The sequence below is a fragment of the Sarcophilus harrisii genome, chromosome 2, assembly GCF_902635505.1.
Source record: "Sarcophilus harrisii chromosome 2, mSarHar1.11, whole genome shotgun sequence".
Lineage (NCBI taxonomy): Eukaryota > Metazoa > Chordata > Mammalia > Dasyuromorphia > Dasyuridae > Sarcophilus > Sarcophilus harrisii.
The window spans coordinates 204640582-204662114 of record NC_045427.1 but is presented as its reverse complement, the minus strand read 5'-3'; the positions used below and the strand labels follow the sequence as shown (position 1 = coordinate 204662114).

The window sequence follows — 21533 nt, the reverse complement described above, 5'->3', positions numbered from 1 at the left end:
GCAGAACAGCCAGTCCTACCCAAGCTATTGGGCAGGACGGAAATGTGGGGATGCTTCAGGTGATTTCATCTTTTCTCTAAAAACGTTCTAAAACTCTTCAGATTTTCCTGAAGGGTTTTGTAATTAGTTCTTCTTTAACCCATCACACTCAATCAGGTATTAGACTTATATATATATCCTACACTTTTCACTAAATTATTAGCTTCTCTGAGGGCAAGTACTATATGTTTTTTTTTTTTTCCATCTGTATCCCCAGTAGATACCACAGAGCATTGTACATGGTAGGCACTTAATAATTATTGGTTAAAATGGGCCCTTTCCAATGGTAAAAAACAAAGTCCTTGGGATACTACCCATGCCAGTACTGTGTTCTCTGCCTTCTCATAAGAGGCTCACTACTAAATGAATGAACTCTTAGAACTTCATTTAACACACTATGAATGTCATGAACTGTTACTGCACATATAAAAGGAAGTATTAGGAGAAACACAGAATACTTACATGAACTGATACAGAAAGAAGTAGAATGAAGAAAACAATATGTCTGATGAACACAACAGTGTAGATATTAAGAACAACAAAACTACATGCTGTGTGGTTAGAATGATCAAAAACTGAGCTCACAGAACTGAGAAAATGTACCTCTTTCCCCTCTTTGCAAGATGGGGCAATTAGGTATGAAACAATAAATAGGTGTATGAGTATACACATGCTTACACAAATTACATAAGCACACAAATATATACACATATACAAATATTCACTTGTACATGTGTGCATACACATACAACCACTATTACATACCTAGTTCTCCCATTCTGCAAAGAAGGGAAGGAGGTATATTTTCTCAATTCTGTGAGGCAGGCTTGATCATTCTAACTACACAAGATGCAGTTTTGTTTTTCTTGTTGTGGTCATCAGCTATATTATTTTCCTGATTCCGCATTTTTTCCTGTGTCAGTTCATGTAAGTCTTCTATACTTCTTCTAATACTTCATTCCTTACATGAAGTAATCCTCCATTACATTATACATAAAACCATACATAGTATATATGTCTATTTGTATATATGTGTATCTATATAGTGTATAATAATAATATCAGATATGATAGTGATTTGTTTTGCTGAACTGATTTTTTTTCTCTTTTCAAATCCTGGTTACAAGTAATAGCTTGTAGGGAGAAGGAAAGGATATATTTAGATATTAATTTAATATATTAACAAAATATAATAATAAAAATATGATTTTTAAAGAAAGGAGGAAAAGCTATAATAGAGAGGCCCCTAGTCATCCTCAAAGTTCAAATGTTTAAAAGATAGGCTAAAAGATTTTCATATTTTCCCTTTCCCCCATTTTCAAAGAGGCTCACTCGGCATGGAAGCTTCCAGCACCTTTTGGCCTACAAAGCTACCAGGACTAATCAGTACTATCTGAGAGGCCAAAAGGCAATATTCAGCCAAAGCTGGTGAATCACCCTTGAGCTAGAATCTATGTAATAGAACAAACCCTACTTTGCTAACTCCCCAGGGGCACTCTTGAGAGGAAAAGTTCAGGGCTCCAGCCCTAGCCTTGACATGGTTTTACTCCCAGCAAAGCTCTGAAGCAGAGAGAGCCTTGTGGGGCACATTCTTACCAGCCACCAGACTCCTTGGAGACATTATGGATGAGGGCCCCCCGACAGAAGCTGAGCTCATCCCCACGCTTGGCTTTGTAGTCGTATAAAGCCTTCACAGTTCTCTGAGGCTTTTAATGAAAAAAAAAAAGAAATCAGTGATACGGGGGAGGAGAGACAAGGAGAGACGAGGAGAACGGGCAGAGGCTGGTTAGGTCCCAATCGATAAGTCCAGCTTCTCAAGCCATTTGGCTTCCTTCTTATTAAGACTGAGAAGGCTTTACTTCAAGGCTGAGGAGTGACATCTATTGGCACAAGCATGGGCTAATGCTGCTTAAGTACTTCCCTCCATGGATGTGGAGCTGCTGGGACTCAGAGCATTCATCCAAACACTCACAGAAGTATCCAAATACTCAGAATTAGTAGCTGTCATCATCCTTTTTTCCAGCACATCCATAAAGGGAAAGACAGCACAGAAATGGTCAAATCAGCTCCATGTCCCTGCAGGCAAGGATAGGACTTGGGAAATTCCCAAGGAAGCTCTATTTTCTGACAATGGCACAGTTCCTTCACTTAAACTATGCCTTTTAAATTATTTTACTCAAGTTAGTTAGCCGAGTTAGTCTCTGGGCCCATATGGCATGGACACCATTCTACAATCCATCCCTTCCTCAGAGAATGACTGGGAGGGAAAGACAAAGAAAAACAAGGTTTTCCCATGATTCAGTGTGAATTCCTACTGCAAACTCCCTTAGCTGGTATGGGGTATGACCAGGACATAGCAAAGACAAGTAGGATACTCAAGATTTAGTTCATTACATGACCCCAACTCCCATAGACTTCCTCTAAGAGATTTTTTTCAGTTCTCATTCTCTAGGAATGAGGGCCAGATATAAACACACTAATTCAGAGGTAGATTTGAGAGTGTTTGCTGCTACATACTCTGAGCATCTTGGTGAAAACTAAGCCCACGTTAGCAAGCTCTGAAATGAAAAGGTACTATATAATTACAAAATATGCTACTAGTAGATCCTGGTTTGAAACAACTCAGCATAATTAAATCTGAGTTTCCAAAACTGGGGAAGAAGAAAGGGAGAGGTGACCATTCTGCTTAAAAACACGAGTCTTCATTTCTTAATCAATTTCTTAATAAATGATTCAGAATCACAAAATTTCTAAGTGAGAAAAGACTTAGTTAGTCGAAACTCTACCCCCAAAAAGATACCATTCTTAAACACATTCAGTAAGTGGTTATTCAACCTTTGTTTGAAGACCTTCATGGGAGCCTGCTACTTCTCTCAAGATAACCTATTTCCCTGCTCTTAGGAAGGTTTTTCCTAACATTAAACTTAAACTTGCTCTTTTGTCATTCCTACCCATTTCTCCTAGTCCTATATTCTGAAGAAACCATTATAATCTTTTTTAAAAAAGAAATTCCAAGAGTGCATTTAATATGTCACTCAATTTAACCTCAGTTTTTAAAATTCATTTCTTACACTTCCACATAATATCACTGCATTTTTTTTAAAAAATCAATATCAGAATTTTGACAATGCCACTTAATGAACACAGATCATGTGCTAGGTGCCAAGGAGGGAAAAAAAGTAAAAATTCCTGTCAATTTTGTTGATATGATGCCAGAGGCAGAATGGCCAAAGAAAAGACTATAACCCACAGCTATTGAGTTATGAACCCACGTAGTAAAATGGACATGGAAACAAGAATTAACATTCTCATTGGGAAACAGGAGATCAGAAAACAAAAGAATCTAATGAATATCTTAAGCCAATACAACTAGTACATCCAAATTACAAAGACTTAACTATAAATCATTTTACCTAAAACTTCCCAAAATTTGGGATTTCAGCAAACCAAAGCTGTACTGGGATTGTATATAATGGATAGTTTGACATTTCATTTCTGGAAAAACTTAGATTTCATTTCTCTCATGTTTATTTTTCTCCATAAACATTCTAAATAAGGAACACTATTTTTTTTTAAATTACAGAAAAGTAAATACTGTACCGTTGAAGGGTTAATTTCACTGGGATCCACATACATCCTGACATCATAAAGTGAATTTATGTCCCTTTCCTAGAAAAAAAGAAATCAAGAAAATATTTTAAAATGGAAAGATACACTATGCTCTTCTGATATTCTTTGCATATATTATGATGGCAATTACCATCTGGTCGCTTCTTCTCTCTTGAGAGAATACAGAAGGGATATATAGAATCTGGAGAGAGAGTTAATGACCCACAAGAGGTAGTCATGGGTAGAGACAAGAGGGGAATCACAGATGTTCCTGGATCCAATAGACCATGTGAAAATTTTGCAGTTTTTCATGGAAAACAATAAAGTCCAGAAAAAGGTTAAGTATAGAATTCAGTGATGATCATCAACTTAACTAAAGAGGCCCATAGATATACATGGAGGGAAGGAGGGAGAGGGAGAGAGAAAGAAAGACACACACAGAGAGAGGAGAAGAAGGAAGAGAAAAGGAGGAAGGGAAGAAGGAAGAGAGAGAGAGGGAGGATCGGAAGGAGAAACAGAGGCAGACAGGACTTCAAATATGTAAGACATCTATACCTCTAGGAAGCAGGGTAATAAAAACCCTAAATGGGGTCATGAAGAGTGAAACTGAACATGATTAAAACAACTGAACAATAATATAGAGTTAATATTTCTAAAATGCTTTGTAAAGCGCCTGGCACATAGCAAGTGCTATTTAAATGTTAGCTACCATTACCATTATTAATTGGCAGTTATATAATACTTTAACATCGTGCTTTAAGGTTTACAAAGAACTTTAGAAATACTATCTCATTATTTGATTCTCATAATAACCCTGGAAGATAGTTGTTTTTATGATCTCTATTTTATAAATGAGGAAACTAAGGCAGAGAGAAAAATTAAGTGACTTGCTTAAAGGCACACAGCTAGTAAGCTTTTGAGGTTGTATTTGAACTTTTGGTCTTCTTTATTCCAAGCTTGGCACTTTATCCATTGTTTCACCTCAGGTGATAAGGTTAATACTATTTACCACACAAAGTGAGGTGCACATTTCCTAAATGAGGAACTCATTTCACAAACCTTTTTTGTTTTTAACCACTCCTGTATGGATTGGGATCTGGGTTTTAAGCTGAGTTCAGAGCTACAGGAACTAGGAGGTCCTGACATTATTAGAGAAAAAGTTCATATAGGAAAGATGTGCACAGAACACACTGCCTACCATTTGAGAGAAGAGAGAAGGTAAAAAATATCAGGAGGAAATGTGAAAACAATTCATTCACCCTTCACAGCAGAGAAGATAAAGGTTCTGATGGGCAGAGGATGGAGATACATAAGCAGAGAGAATCACAGCAAAAATAAGGAGTAATAAATTTTAAAGAAAACATGCATTTGCAGTTAAATCTAGATTACATGAGGAGTTAGGGGAGAAAGAAGGAATCATAGAAAAGATGGTGAAGAAAAGAAGGAGAGGAAACCAGGAAAGGGACTATATGCATAACTTCCCTCAGCCAGTAGATACATATTTTCCAATAGTTATATGATCCTGGCTCATGGGTTTAAGGATGCCTGTTTCTAGACTTGACTAACACAACTAACATTTAGATCAATGTTGAAAAAAGACTTCATTTACCTCCCTTTCTCAAGCACAGGGGTAGGCCAGGAAAGGGCATAGGGAATAGTAGCATTCTTTTCCCCAAAGGCACACCTTCTCCATTTACTGAAGTTTATGCCATTTTATGTGGATCAATGGCATCAAATTCAAATAGAAAGTGATCTCGATAAGTTGCATGTTGATTCAGAAAACCACAAATTTATTTTATCCAAGTCTTATTATATTTTCATTTATTTTGTAAAACATTTTCTTGTTATATTTTCATCTGATTCTGGTCTCACTTGGGAATGTCAGGAGTTATGAGTTTGATACCTCTGCTCTAGATAGTCTCTAAAATCCCTTCCAGCTCTAAGTCTGTGATTCATGCAAAGGCAGTAGGCAGATGGCAACCCAAAACAATTTGATAGTAACCTTCATACCAGGTTCAAGACATGGCAATCATAGGTTTTTGGCTCTAAGACTTAAAAGACTTACAGAACAGACTCCTCACTCAGAGTGAGTCTATCAGATTTGGTTAGATGACAACATTTTTCTTGTATTAAATCCCAGAAAAGAGAATCACTCACAGTATTGTAACGTTCCAGCAGCTCTGGAGTCACAGGATAGCGCAATCTCATTTTCCTGTAGAGTGCATGCTTTTCATAGTAGTTGACCAATTCCACTAAGCTTTCAAAGTAAGCAGACGTCCCCAGCACAAAGTGATGTCCATCTTTGTTAATCCGGCAGTGTTTCACTTTTCCCTTGGCTCTGGAGAGACAGGATTTCACATGGAGGCAAGTACAGATATAATTTCCACAATAACTGCAGTCCCCAAAATATCCTCCATTCTTCCTATCATGTTTTAAGACTTGGAGTGGTTCATCAGGAACAAAACATGGGGCAAGAGAAATTAACAGGAAGAGACCAGGCCTCAGAAAAAAAAGAAATACATTCCTGGGCCTTTCTTAGAATGGTTCTGTGAGAAGTAGGGTGGGCCATGAAAAAGTGCTGGATTTGTAGCTGGATAATCTAAATTTAAATCAGCAGTGCCACTTAAACTGTATGACACGAGGCAAGATCTTTAACCTTCCCTATGGACCTCAGTTTTCTCATCTGTAAAATACAATGGGGTGACTGAATGATCTTCGAGATCCCCTTTAAATCTAATATCTGTGATTCATCAGAATAGTGAGTTAACTCCAAAGAAATCTAATCATAATTATCAATTTCCTTTTAAAAAAAGAAAAGAAAGAAAAATAGTGTCACTATAAATACTCCTGATTCACATGAAAAAAGGAATTGTAATGAGGCATAATATAAATGTTAAAGGATGGTGTAAGTGTTATTAACTCTTTTTACAGATGGGAGGACTAAGGAAATTTTTAAAAACCTGTCCCTAGTTCCACAGTTAACATAAGTCAACTGGATCATCTTCTGACTTCAGGGCTTTCTTCATCATATCATACTATGTCTCTGGAGACATCAAACCTCAGAATTTCATCAAGTTAATAAGCATTAAAATTATACATGATTTTTCTTGAAATGAGATACCACACTATCAACATAACTCCTCCCAAACTTCATTTCTCCTAGTTCCTTTACCCAACATCAACAGGAGGAAAAAAGTTAACAAAAATCTGTCTTCTGGGGGGAAAATAACCTCAAAAATAGAAAACAATATTACAAGGTTACTAGGTCTTACATACATGACTTGAATAGAGTACCATGTTAAAAACCAAGAAACATGACTGAATAGCTTTTCAAAGCAACAGGGAGAAAAGAAGGATAGAACCATTCTGAAGTGTCTGGTTTCCTTCCTATTCCTTTTCCCCTCACTCATTCTCCAATGGCCAAAACTTCTGTCAGCTGGATCACTGTTAGACAAATTAGCTCACTTCTATCAGCCCAGATTTCTTTGTCTATAAAATAAAAGGAACGATGACGCTTGTCCTACTTTTGTCAAAAAGTCACTATAATGGGCAATGAAAGTGTTTTCTAACTATAAATTGGTGTCTAACCAATCCTTCTAGCCAGAAGGAAGACAGTGAGTAGGATTTCATCTGGGAAATCATAAAGTGATTTCAATAATCCCAAGCAGATCTCTAATGAAAAAAACCCTTCTTGATTCCAGTATGCTCTTATATAATTACAAATCATGGGATCAAAGCAACCTCTAGAGAATCAGAATCATGTGGAACCCAAAGAGGGTAGGCAAAATGCAGCATATTCTGATGTACTACATAAAAGATATCAACCAAGAAAATATATGAATATTAAAGAAGATGGACCATTCATATAAATGAAAACAAAGGAAAATCAGAAGTACAAGCTGAATGTTGCATTGTTATTTATGACATTTTTTAAAAAACCTACAGGAAGGGTTCCAGTACATTGGACAGATCAACTCTGGTACTTTTGTGGGAAAACATGGACTACAAATGAATGAAAAGGAGTGGATGGGCTATGATGTATTCAATTGGAGAGAAGAACATATTTCTAAGATCACATGTGGTTAAAAAAAAAAAATATATATATATATATATATAGTGTTTATTACTCAGGAATCACTTTATAACACCTCTTCTTTCCAAGCCTCCAAAAAACTCAAAAGGATCTAACCAAAGATCCTGAACAAATATATCCCAACAGTTCCTAAAAGGCCACAGTGAACTCAGTCCCTCTATATCGTGGGGGATGGGAGAGTCCTACATAATAAGGAATTACAACAAAGACCATACACTGAAGTTACCCATTTCTAGAGAATCAAAATGCAATAAAGTATATTGAGACATGCTCAGGATTTTCTCTTTCTTTGAGAATTAAAGAGGCACTGTAGTTACATATCAGGCCTTGGGGTTACCATTATGGATCTTACTTTCGATTGTACTATGAATCATTGAACTGTCAGATAATAAGCTTCTAAATAACAAAAATACAATTGTATATTATCAAACTATGTAAACATCTCTCTCCTAATCTTCTCTATCTCCATATCTATTTAACTTTAATCTTCTAATCTCTCTCTAATCTTCTCTCTCACTGTGAAGCTCCCTGTACACAGCAGAGAAAAACAGGAAGAATCCAAACCTTTGGGCTATTGGGTAGATCAATGTAATGTGAAATGTGAAGGAAGAACAAGAGAGTCAGGTGAAATTACTTTGAGAAAGTTCATTTTGAAGACATCTGTTACAAAAGTGGCTTGTCCTGAATGTTTATTTTTATGGTTACTCATGTTCTATGTTCCCCTAAGTAAAATTTTATACCTAATAACTGTGTCATAAGCAGCTTGAGATTTTAGGCTCATAGTACACTATACCAAAGGGTTAGTCAGTGATGAACAAAATACTTTCTGAACCTTTCCTTATTTTCTGACAAGTGCCTGTATCAGAAGTTGAGGGATTCTGGCTGTCAGAGGCCAGAGAACCTTAAAATTTATTCTTTCTTCAACATAAGTTAGAACATACCAATGGGAAAGAAAGATTCTCTGCTCTATAAGAATTATGGGGAGAATCACCTACAAAGCTTTGTGGTTTTTCATGGGAAAGTCTTCATAAAAATTCTTTCTTTTCATCAAGAGTCCAAGAAAGTCAAGGGGGATCCACTGAAGATATAAGTCCTATATAATGACAGCCAGAAGACTCTAGGACTTTTGCCCACTTAACCTCCCAATGAGCTGTTCCCTATATATAAGTTTGCCTGTAGACTTACCTGAAAGTAATGGCGTATGCATCTCCCCCTTCTCTTTTCCTAATCAGGAAGGCTCCATCTCGGGGAATTCTCATCAACATGTCTTCAGCTTCTCCTCTGCTCAGGCTATCATAGTACCAACTACAGCATGGCATTGGGGGCGGGTGGAGGAGAAAGATAGACGAGAGATTCTAAAGCTTGTCAACTTGCCAGTCAGCCAGAGTAACTGGTGGCGGCGGTGTTTCCTAAATTATAGTCTCAGAAATTACCATATAAATTATGTATTAGATTTCCCCATCTTGCCTCACATGACAGCAGTTTAGGGAAAAGAATACAGCAACATATCAAATTCTTGGGTAAAACATCAGCATGGCTTGTCTGCTTAAAGCAACACAGAATAAATCAGCTTATCGTTACAAAACAATACAGTCCAGAACTGCTATGCTGGTTATCACAGAATGGCACATTAACAGGGGCTTCTGTCCTGAAAAACATGAGTCAAAGGGTACAGCCAGAAAGATTTGATTGTTTTCATGCATGTGTATGTATGTGTGTGTTCATGTATGTGTATATTCGTGTATGTGTATTTAAAAAAGAAAAGGCAAAAAAAAAATACACAAGGGAATGCATGAATGAATAATTTTTAAAACAAGAGGGATCATCCAACATGAGCTGCTTAATAGCCTCAATTTTAGAAGAATGCCTCTTTGTTTGAGATTAATTTTTCTCCATTCCCAACTTCAGAAAACAGGATCCATCTTTGGTTCAATATACAGATATAATACAAGGACTTTGAGTTTTTTCATTTTTAGAAAGAAGAGCAAGGAACTCTTGTTAAAAGGAAATGTTTCCTTATAATAATTAACCTTTGGAAAACAAACCCCATGTTGTTTTGTCTGAAAGAGAAAAAAGTAAAGCATTTGGAAACCATTAGGTGGATGCTAAGAGAGCATTAGGCTCCTCTATGTGAATGTAAAGGAGAAATAAAGACTCTTGGACAGCCTGGGATGACCCAGTATTGAGCCTTCTGGGTCCCACTGACATTTGTCTTACTCTCTAAGTCAGAGAATTTTATGTGCTTCTTTCTACACCCTGTATCTGTTTATAAATGAGATGAGATGTCTGCATACAAACATTTCTGGGCCTCCGTCACCTCAAGAGGCTGTAACTAAGCCCAACATGGAAAGCCCACAGAGCACACATGCTTCTGAGCACACAGGCAGAGCACATAGCCAGACATACGCTTTTGATTCATGAGGATTGGGATTGGGCACTGGGTCTGTCAAACGAAGTTCAAATTCAGCACATCTTAGGTGGGCTTCTCGGTAGTGTTGAATCAAGTCATAGATGCTGTTGAACATGAGGTTGTCAGTCAAATAATACTTCATGGCCCCTCCCTCAGGAGTCGACCGTATTCGACAGTGCTGGACTCTGCCTGATCTCCTGAAAAGGGAAAGGGTATATTTGTCAGACCACATCACTTTCAAGGCTGCCTTTCCATCTAAAAAGGAAAACTTATTTTTGAAAAAAAAAATAAATTTAGGTATGGTACTAAATAGGTAAAAGAACAAAGCTCTGAACACTTCCCAGATGCAGACCATAGGATGTGTATGTACATCTCTGCTTATATGCATCAGTGTGCTTTTCTTACTCCTCCAACTGAAACTACATTTTGTCCCTCTGCAACTCTATTTTTACACACACACACACACACACACACACACACACACGTATAAATATCTATTTGTACATATTGACTCCCCTGAGAGAATGAGTACCTAGTACATAAGTGCTTTAATGACTGAGTGAGCCTAAAAGGTTATAATTACATCACCATGAGAGAATTCCTAGTGTGGGAACTATCTCCATCAAAGAATTCCAATTTATCTATGACAGTATATTAAATAAGGAGTTAGCTAAGACACAGTGACTCAATGACTTGCTCAAGGTCACAAACCTAGCAATATGGAATTTGCACCCAGATCTTCCTTACTTCAAAGCATTGGCTTTACTATTCCCTGGTATTTTCTATTCATATGTGTATGTATCCAAATATATATATATAGCTATTGTTGTTCAGTCATTTCAGTCATGTCCAGTCAAGTTTTTGTGACCTCATCCAGTCAAGTTTTTGTGACCTCATTGTACAGTGTGACCACTGTAGTGGTTGGCTGTTTTCTGCTCTGGATCATATTTACAGATGAGGAAACTGAGGTAAATAAAGTCAAGCAACTTGCCCAGAGTTGCAGAACTAGCAGATATCTGAGGCCACATTTAAACTCAGAACTTCCTGACTACAGACCCTGATGTATCCAGCATGCCACCTAGCAGTCCATATGTATATATACTTACAAAGAACACACATACATGTTTGCATATGTACACATATACATATGCACAAACACTCAGAGTTCTTAACTTGGGACCCATGGATTTTTCAAAAAATTCTGATAACTACATTTCAATGTAATTTGTTTCTATGAATTATGTTTTATGCATTCAATAATAGTACCAGCGTCACCAAATTGTCAATAACATTAAAAAAAGTTAAGCATCCTGATTATATATGTGTGTGTATGTGTTTATATATATGTAGTAAATGTATGTATATGTGTATCTAGCTATGCAAACATAACTGCACTGGCAACTCTCCTAAGTTATAAGTTGCAGAGCAAGTGCTAACTTGTTTTGGGAGATTATTTTTTCTCACTGAGAATTCCCTAAACCAGTGAAATCATAGATTCAATCCTAAAATGAATGAATGAATAAGAAAGAAATAATATATGTAAGAATGAACACGAAACCTTTCTTTATAACTGTATTCATATTAGTTGAGACAAGACCATACAATAGTAAAAACTATGGACCTACTGTTGTTGTCTAAGAGGACCTGAATCTTCTCTTTGATATCATGGTCTTCTTCCAGACAAAGGATAAAAAATAGCCTCTGTGAGGAGCTGCCTGAGGAAGCCTGATACAGCTGTGTTCAACTGCCCTAGTGTTTCCTCGTACTTTTCATTTTATCTGTTGCTGTTTGTCCTTCATTCTCGAAGAGGACTAATGGCATCAGGAGGAGGATTTCTTGATTTGCAAAGGAATTGCATTTAAGTGAGGAAGGGCTGTGCAAAGTCATCAAACTCACTCTCTCCTCCAGAGTCAGCTAAGTGACAAGATAGCGCAGAATAACTAGCGATAGCCTGGTTATTTTATCTACCAAACAAAATGAAGCAATCTCATCTTTAAGGACCAGGCTTTATTTATTTTCCAGATTCAAAAGCAATATCCAAGGACATCTAGACTTCTACCTGATTAGATACTAAGCTTTCTGAGCAGGCTTTCTCCCTTCTCAGAGTATGTCACATTTACTTTATCTATGGACATGTCACATCCTCCAAGAAATCGTAACAATAGAAACTTTTAAAATTCTTTTCTTTTGTAGTTCCAGCATCTACTACAGCACCACATGTATAGTAGACCTTTAATAAATGTTTGCTGAATGAACTGAATAATTCTGCAAAATTCAGAGATCTTATCATCTTTTTTGATCTTATGATCAAAGAAAATTTGACTTATGTACAAAAGAAAAATTCCCCTTTTCATTTCCATAGCTTTGGTCAGGGGAGTATAGTAAAACCTGACTTTTAGGTGCAATTTTCTCATTCCTCAAGACTGCAACTCAGAGGGACTGCCAGGAAATTAAACCAGGACTGAGTGGATTTTGTAATTCTGACTGCTGGCTGGGATTCTGGTAGAAAATGTTGTGATGACAGACAAGGAAAGTGATTTCAAGAACTTTATTTGGCAGTGCTGACTCAATGGACTACTGAAACAGGGAGTTGAAAAATGTAGTGGTTTGGTTTGGTTTTATTTTTATTTAAGTGTACCTGTGATTTCATTGATGCATGAAATTCCTAGTGAAGAAATCTCCTTTACTAATGAAAACCTGCAACTGCTCTGCTACTTAAACAAGAAAGTTGTTCAGATACTAAAAGATAAAATGATTTGCCCAGTCACAAAGACAGTATGTATCAGGGATGAAACTTGGAATCAAGTGCTCATTGACTCTGAAGCCAGCTCTTTACTCACTATACATGCTGCCTTATGAGATAATTATGGCCCTGCAGTTATACAAATTCCCAAAGAAAATAAATTCAACTATATCTTAAGTTCCTGGAAAGCAGAAAGCACTTCTTATTTCATCTCTCCACCCCCAGCAGACCCTAGCCTAAGCTTGACATTGCACAGAGAAAAGGTTTAAAGAATATCAGCTAAATGAATAAAGAGAGTGAAATTACCAGAAGGACAATGTGTAGTCATTGGGGAAAGTCTCACTTTCACGGACTAAGAAGGTTCCATCCTTTCCTCCGGTTTCAGCACAATATTCTTGCAGTAATTTCTCAGCACTTGTCCTCTTCTCCATTCTTTTATGAAACCACTTCTCACCAAAATGCAGGTCAGTCTGTGCTACGTCCTAGTTCACAAAAGAAGGTCAAGTTACAGTGGCTGCCAGGTCAGAGAACTTTTTAGGAAACTCTTACCTTGGGAAGGTGCTATGCTTGGACCCTTGTTGTCTGTTAAATGCCTATTTGGTCTGTCTATCACCTAATGGCTGAGACCCAGCTGCCTTCCTAAGGCCCCATGTGGTTGATGCATCCTGGACACAAATATGCTTGTTTTTGCTCTCTCTGTGCTGTCTGGCTCTAGGAACAGAGCCTGACAGCCAAACAAACTGACCTTTCCCCCAGAGCTATTGCTACCTGCAATCTCTTGACTCAATGTACCATTTTTAATTAGAGTCAAAGTAAATCAATAAATACAAGCTGTGCTCACTCTAACAGGCCCGAGGGCTGAATCCTGACTGGGCACATAGTTGGGGTTCTGCCTGAATGAGCAGGACCTTAGGGATCTCCCGTAGTACATGGTCAAGTCCCTTATTATGGGGTTGGAAACTCATGAAACATAATCCCGGGGCATAAACAGTGGCTCAGTTATCACACAGTTGCCTGAGCTGGACAGAGTGGGGACTACAATAGTAAGTATAAGCAGAGTGCTTTATTTAATTCACCATGAGGACACCCCCACCTAGTGACAATAATGGGAAGTCCGGCAAAGCAGGAGAAAGGCTATTCAAGCCTTAAGTGTAAAAACAAGAATCTGGTTTTGCTTGAAAAGCTTGTGAAATAAGAAAGAAAGACAAAAGTAATGACATTGTCCAAAATGCTGCTGGGACTCTGGTGACCCTCCCTGTCCATCATTTGTGATATTGACCTCCTCAATGTTGACACTCAGAAGTCTATTTTTTACTGCCCTCAAAGAACATAAAAAAAATAACAGTAATAATAATAATCATAACTAATATGTGTTAGTTGTTGTTATTATTATGTAGTGTTTACAATATGCCAGGCATTTTGTTAAGTGTTTTACAATTATTATCTCATTTGATCTTCACAACACCCCCGGGAGGAAAGTGCCATTATTCTCCCCATTTTGCAGATGAGGAAACTGAGGCAAAAAGGTTAAGTGACTTGCCCAGAGTCATACAATTAATAAGTTCCTGAGGCTGAATTTGAATTCAGGTCTTCCTGAGTTCAGGCCCAGAACTCTATCTATTATGGCACCAAACTACCCAGACAGAATAAAGAGGGAGCAGAAAAAGAACTGGGAAGAAGGACCTCCTTCCTTAATCAAATTTGTAGGAAAATCTGCCCCTTTCCCATACCTTTGCTGAGTCTTCTTCCATATTCTGCTCTATAACATCACTGAAGGACAACTTCTCATCAGCTATGGCACAATAGTGGCGATACCACTTCTACAACACAAGACCAGAATTAGTTAGCCTTCTTATGTGGGTAACCCAAGTCAGTATGGCAACAGGAGCTGGAAGATTCTTCCAGCAAAAATGTCTTCCATAATTTTTTCCCTAAAATTGTTATTCTGAAGAAGAAAGCATTCTCATTTCCTCATGCTTATCAGCTCCTTCCCTCCTATTCTTTCTATAACATGGGCACAATCCTCTTATCCAGATTCTTCTAGCATTTTGTGACTACATAACTTTCAGACCTCTGCTCTTCCTTCAGGTTTCTAACAGCTATAAAGGAAATAATGCAGTTATGGAAAATAAAGAAGCTTTTTTTTTTATTTCTTCTTGTTCTAAAGCCCCCCTGCTTAGGCCTGCCAATAACATATTCAGTACCATAGGGAGCAACATTCAGACTTGTATGACATAAGCCATACCTGATCAATGGTACCCCATACATTCTTCTGGTCTGAAAGCCCTCCTGCTTGTGCCTGCCAATAACATTTTCAGCACCATGGGGAGCGGCATTCAGACTTGCACGACTGGGTCTTACCTGATCAATGGTGTCCCACATGTATAGTTCCCCTTGCTGTTTTTTTTCTTCTTTTCTGTCTTCAATGTTGATGTCCACATCTCCTCTGGGACCCAGCTTCTTGTGCTAAAATGAAATACACTGAAGGTTTCTCCCTTGGAACCTCTCTTCACTATCAGTCAGTAAATAAAGAATTACTATCAAGTTGCCAACTGCAAAGACTCTTTTGGATTCTAAGAAGGATGCAAAAAGAACAAAGGATTCTTCTACTGCCCAAGGGGAGCAAACAAAATGCTTGAGAAGACCACCAAACTTATCTCCTTCCCATAAGAATACATACATATGGGGGTGAGGGGGAAGGAGGCAGCTAGGTGCTACAGTGGAGAGCACCAGTCCTGAAGTGAGGAGGACCTGAGTTCAAATGTGATCTCAGACACTTAACACTTCCTAGCTGTGTGATCCTGGGCAAGGCACTTAACCCCAATTGCCTCAGCAAAAAGAAAAAAAAAAAAAAAAAGCATACATGGAGCAACATAAAAACAAAAAACAAAGGAAAATATTGACATATATTGAACATAGTACTCTAGATGTAAACAGACAGGACAGGCAGGAAGTGAAACCATTCACAGACAATGAATCTAGCCCAGGACATTGCACTGCTTTTAATGCATTTTAGGATTATATTACCTTTTTTTGGCTAACACACACTATTACCTTACATTACCTGGCAATCCACTAAAACACTGAGGTCCTTTTCAGATGAACTTATATCTATCAATCTTGAACCACTTGCATGGAATTTTTTTGAATATGAACATTTGCATTTATCTAGATTAAATTTCATCTTACTAGTATAGTGCTCCTCCCAGTTGGATTCTGGGAGGAACAGTACAATATATGTTATCCATAGGTCTAATATGGATAAATCTTTTGGTATCTTAAAGATTCTGTCATCTTATGATCTACTGGTCATATGGGAGTCAGTGGTGCAAGGGAAAGAGTACTAGATCTGGAACCATAGAGACCTGAATTCAAATCTTGCCTAAGACATTCACTAACTGTATCATTCTATCAAGTCAGCCTTTGATCAAGTAATATGTCAGTCTTAGTTTCCTCATCTATAAAGGAGGAATAATAATAGCACCTACCTCACAAAATCATTGTGAGTATCAGATGAAATAAAATATGTAAATCACTTTGCAAACATTAAAAGATTACAAAAATTCTATTATTATTTAGCATATTAACTATCTTTCCAGTTTTGTTTCCTCTACAAATAGAAGCAGCATGGCTTCTAAGACTTCATCTGGCTCACTGACAAAAATTATAAACTACTCAGAGCTAAGAATACACCACTAACTAATGTCCCTCCTTCCAAGTAGACATTGATGTATTAATGGCAACCCTGCATCCAATCGACCAACTAGGTCCAAATCCATTGTCTCCCTATCTGTAGATAGATTTTGTCTTAGATGCTGCTGAAGTCTAGATAAACTAGAGCTACAGCATAATCCTTATTTACCAGTTTATCAAAAAAACCTGCTTTAATAAAAGGAAGTAAGATCAGTTCTTGATTATGCTGGTTTGTAATGATCAAAGTTTTATTTTATAAATGTTTACAAATCAGGTCTTTTTTTTTTGTTTGTTTTTAACAAATATATCATACTAATTTTGGAGAGGAAGTAAAAACATTTTTTGCTCCTCACTGTCACTTCCACATTCTCTCCTTGCTTTTTTACTCCATAACTTTTCCTCTTTGCAGTCTACCCAATTAAAATCAGTATATTCACCCCCAAAGGACCTATTCTCTCTATTCTCAAAGCCTTCAGCACCTGCTTCATCATCTTCCTCTCTTCCTCAATTCCTGTCCTTATACTAGGGGATTTTAATATCCATGTAGATGTTCCCTCAAACTCCCTTCTCCCCCATTTCCCCAACATCGTTAAGTCCCATATTTCCTGAATTCACTATTCCTGAATTCAAATCTGACCTCAACTACTTACTAACTGTGTGATCTTAGACAAGTCACTTGACTGTCCTTGGGTGGCTCACTGGCTAGAGTGCTAGCCCTGGAAGCAAGAGGATGTTAGTTCAACTTCAGTCTCAGATACTTACTAACTGGGTCATCCTAAGCAAGTCTTTGCTCTTTTTGCCTTAATCCACTGGAAAAGAAAGTGTGAAACCACTCCAGAATCTTAGCCAAGAAAACCCCATGCACAGTTTAGTCTATGAGGGAATGAAAAAATCAGACTAAAGAGTAACAAGACAGATAGATAGATACAGATATCCACAAATACATAATTATAAATATCTAGATATGCATAGGTATTTATTAGGCATATATATATGTGTGTGTGTGTGTATATATATGATAGACAGACATCTATATATTTAGATATACATGGAAACTTCCTAGTTATGCTGCATATATTTTAATGTATTTATTATACCTCCCCTATACATCATAAGTTCATTACAAATAGGTTTTTTTTTTAATTCTTTGTATTCATAGCCCCAGTGCCTAGAATAAAGTTGGTATTTAATAAATGCTGACTGATTTATTCTATAAATCATTCTTCTGGTTTTACTTACTTCAATCCACATCAATTAAAAAAATTATTTCTCTGAAGAAATATCTTTTATCATTTATCAATATTATTCTACTACATCCATATACCATAATTTGCTTAGCCATTCCCCAGTTTATGGATACCTCCTTAGTTTCCAGTTCTTTGCTGCTATAAGAAGAGCTTTTTTGTATAAAAGGGTTTTTTCCTTCTTTCATTGAAGTCTTTAGGATATAGATCTAGTAGTGGAATTGCTAGATCACAATTTAGTGATCTGGTTGGCATAATGCCAACAGGAATTATTTTCCAGAATGGCTAGTCTGATTCACTATTTCACAAATAGTGTATTAGTGTGCTTTTTCACAGAATAAATTCTAAGATGAAATGGTCATACTTCCCAAAAGTCCTATGTATTCTATTTCAATAGACAATTAGACTTTTTAAATTTCAATCCAGGTTCAGAATCATAGTTCCCCTTCCATTACCTTTTGAGGAATGGAAGATTGATGCATTATCACACTTCAGATTTCAGAGTTGAAAGGGACAAATGACTTTCTCTTTTCTCCCAAATCAAAAGCAAATTTTGGGTTTTTTTTTTTAATTAAAAGCTTTTTATTTTTCCAAATACATGCAAAGATTATTTTCAACATTCACCTTTGAAAAATATTGTGTTTCAAATTTTTCTCCCTCTTTTTCCCTCCTTCTCCCTCCTCTAGACTGCAAGCAATTCACTATTCACAAAACAATATTTGTACAATTCTTCTAACTATATTTCCATATTTGTCATGTTGTTCAAGAAAAATCAGATCAAAAGGGAAAAAAACAATGAGAATGAAGGAAAAAGCAAGCAAACAAACACCATCATTTCCCCCAAAAGGTGAGAATACTATTCTCTGAGCCACATTCAATCTCCACAATTCTCTATTAAGTGCCTACTATATGACAAACAATATGCTAAGTGCTAAGGAAACAGTCCCTGCCATCAAAGAGCTTATTTTCTAATAGGAGGAAATAACATGCTCACCAATAAGTTCACACAAAATAAATGCAAGTCATTTCAGTAGATGACATAAAACCTCATGAAGGAGGTAGGCCTTGAACCTTGAAGGAAACTAAGGAATCTGGGAGGCTAAGGGAAAAAGTAATACTTTCTAGATACGGACAGATTGAGCAAAGGTGTAAAAGTAAGAGGTGAAACATTATACAAAAAGAAAAGCAAATAAGAGTAAATAAGTAAATTTGGCTGGAATATACAGCATCTGAGGAGAAATAATACAAAAACTGTCTGGAAATATAGTTGGAACCAACTGTGAACAGCTTTAAATGACAAACATTTAGCTCATCCTTGAGGTAATAGGAAGCCCCAGGTAGTTACTGTTCAGAGAAGTGATATACTCAGACCTGTATTTTAGGAATATTCATTTGGGAGCTATGTAGAAGCTGGATTGAAGAAGGCAGAGACTAAATGCAGACAGATCAATTATGAGGCAATGCTAATAGTCCACATAAGAGGTAATGAAGATCTGAATTAGGTTGGTGGCCATGTGAATGAAGAAAAAAGGACAGAGGAGTGATATTGTGACTCACTGACTGGATTTGGGAAGTAGGCATGATACTGACCAATGGGTACTTTTTGAATCAAAAATGGATGAATTTTGGGGGAAAGATAATCGTATCTGTTTGGGTCATGTTGAGTTTGAGATGCCTATATGACATTCAGATCAAAATATTCAATATGCCTATAAGTGATAGAGGCTTGGATTTTAAAGAGGAACTAGGACAGATATAAAGATCTGGGATTTATTTGTATAGTGATATTAGTGAATTCAGGAAAGCTGATGAGATCACCGAGAGAAAAAATGCAAAAGGAAAAGAGAAGATTCTTCAACCAAGACAAGACTTTGCAGGACACTTATCAGGAGCACGCTATAGATGATTATCCAGCCAGAAAGATTTAAAATTTTTTAAATTAAAAAAAAACAAAACAGGAAAAGCTCATGTCATGAAAAGCTAAGAGAGGAGAGAGTATTCTTGTGGTACAGTGATCAACAATGTCAGATTTTGTAGGTCAAAAAGAGTAAGAACTGAAAAAAGAACCCCAAATATAATCCTCCTCCTTCTTGATAATGCATTCTGATTATTTCTTTACTTTGCTGTTTCTAGGATTTCATCAGTAGAAATGCAGAACCTCTTTATCTTCTGTAAATCACAGAATGTTCAAGCTAGAAGGGACTTTGAAGATCCAAGTTCTTAATGTGATTTTTTTCCATTTACTAAGTAATGCCAAATACTGGTGAATGGGACATACCTTAATGATGATCTTTTCTTTCAGCTGGGCAGGGGATGGCAGCTGGTCAGCACTGGCTTCAGTGGGTTTTGTAAGGAGGAGATCCCCAAACACGTCTTTAAATACCCTGGCCATATGACGCTGCTGTTCTACACAACAGTGCTCTTCAATGGAGAGAATCACTGGGAACCTAGGGAAAGAAAGGAGAAAAAAGAATAGGCTCTTGGTTCTCTTCCACAAAAGGAAATGTTCAAAAGTCTCCCCTGAAAATTCTGAGCAGTTGCCCTCTTTCATTTAGCTAAAAAGGAGAAGTTTCTAGTGCTTACAACAGACTTTATCTGAGATAAAGGCAGCAGTTTGCTCCCTGAGGCCTCAGTTAAGGCTCCTGGTCTGGCTAGAAAACATGACCACTAAATATAAATTTTGGTAGTGATTTTTGTTGCTGCTGTTGTTTAGTCATTTTAGTTGTATCCAACTTTTTGTCATTCTATTGGAAGTTTTCTTGGCAAAGATAATGTAGCAGTTGCCATTTCCTTCTCCAGCTCATTTTATAGATGATGGAAACTGAAGTAAACAGAGTTAAGGGACTTGCCCAGAGTCACCCAGATAGTAAGTGTCTGAGGATAGTTTTTAACTCAGAATGAAGAAGCTTTCTGACTCTAGACCCAACATCCAATCCACTGCATCATCTAATTGCCCCTACTGCCTCGGATGAGGTTTAACAAGAGACAAGCCCTTTGGGCTCAAAGCTGAAAATGGGGCCTAGGCAAGGATTTGGAATACTAGAATAGATCTAGTATTCATTTGCAAAAAGATTGCTAAACTCCATGTGAGCTAATGAGACCAAAAGACAAAAAGGAGAATATAAAGAAAATCTCTGAGACAGATGGGTAAGAGGATCTGCCTTAGAAGATTAAAGATTGGGTGAAAAGAATTTGGTCTCTTGTAGCTCCAATATGTGGGAAGCAATGAGTGTAGGTATTTTAAATATTTTCTGTAATTATGTTATCATTGTAGATTATACTACAATGGGTCCTATTAGTATAAATATATCTATAAACCAGAATGAAAAAGAATAGAGGACTGAGAGGGAGGGTGGAGCTTGAATTAATAACTTTTAAAAAGGTCTTTTTCTATGGTAGGTTCTGAAGGAAGAGCCGAGATGAAGATGTGGTAGTGGGTAAGAGTAAACTATGGTAAATACAAAATTGCTTCTGATTCAGAAACTCAGCTCCAGCCTTGGCGAAATATCCCATCTCCCTCCTTTCACTAACTCTCATAAAGTTGTTGTGAAGAAAATGCTGTAGAAGACTTAAGGTCCTCCAGGAAAGGAAGTCTCCCTTACATGGAATCACTGTACCCTAAAGATACTGAAGGAAAAGTAAGGAACAAAAATGCAGATGCCTTCATAAGCATTCAGCAACACTGGAGCCCTCTCCTCTTCC

General features: G+C 37.1%; 1 protein-coding gene across 4 annotated transcripts in view; it reads right to left on the bottom strand.

The window, feature by feature from the left end:
• Positions 1-21533, bottom strand: part of PLCG2 (phospholipase C gamma 2) — a 157449-nt gene that overhangs the window by 31290 nt on the left and 104626 nt on the right. For all 4 annotated transcript variants that reach the window (XM_023494629.2, XM_023494626.2, XM_023494627.2 and 1 more), the window contains exons 14-22: positions 20110-20278; positions 15256-15360; positions 14625-14714; positions 13201-13376; positions 10148-10348; positions 8927-9046; positions 5806-5986; positions 3640-3708; positions 1636-1745 (exon numbers count right to left, since the gene is read on the bottom strand). In XM_023494629.2, coding sequence (XP_023350397.1) covers positions 1636-1745; positions 3640-3708; positions 5806-5986; positions 8927-9046; positions 10148-10348; positions 13201-13376; positions 14625-14714; positions 15256-15360; positions 20110-20278 — 1221 coding nt within the window. The remainder of the gene's footprint in view (positions 1-1635; positions 1746-3639; positions 3709-5805; positions 5987-8926; positions 9047-10147; positions 10349-13200; positions 13377-14624; positions 14715-15255; positions 15361-20109; positions 20279-21533) is intronic.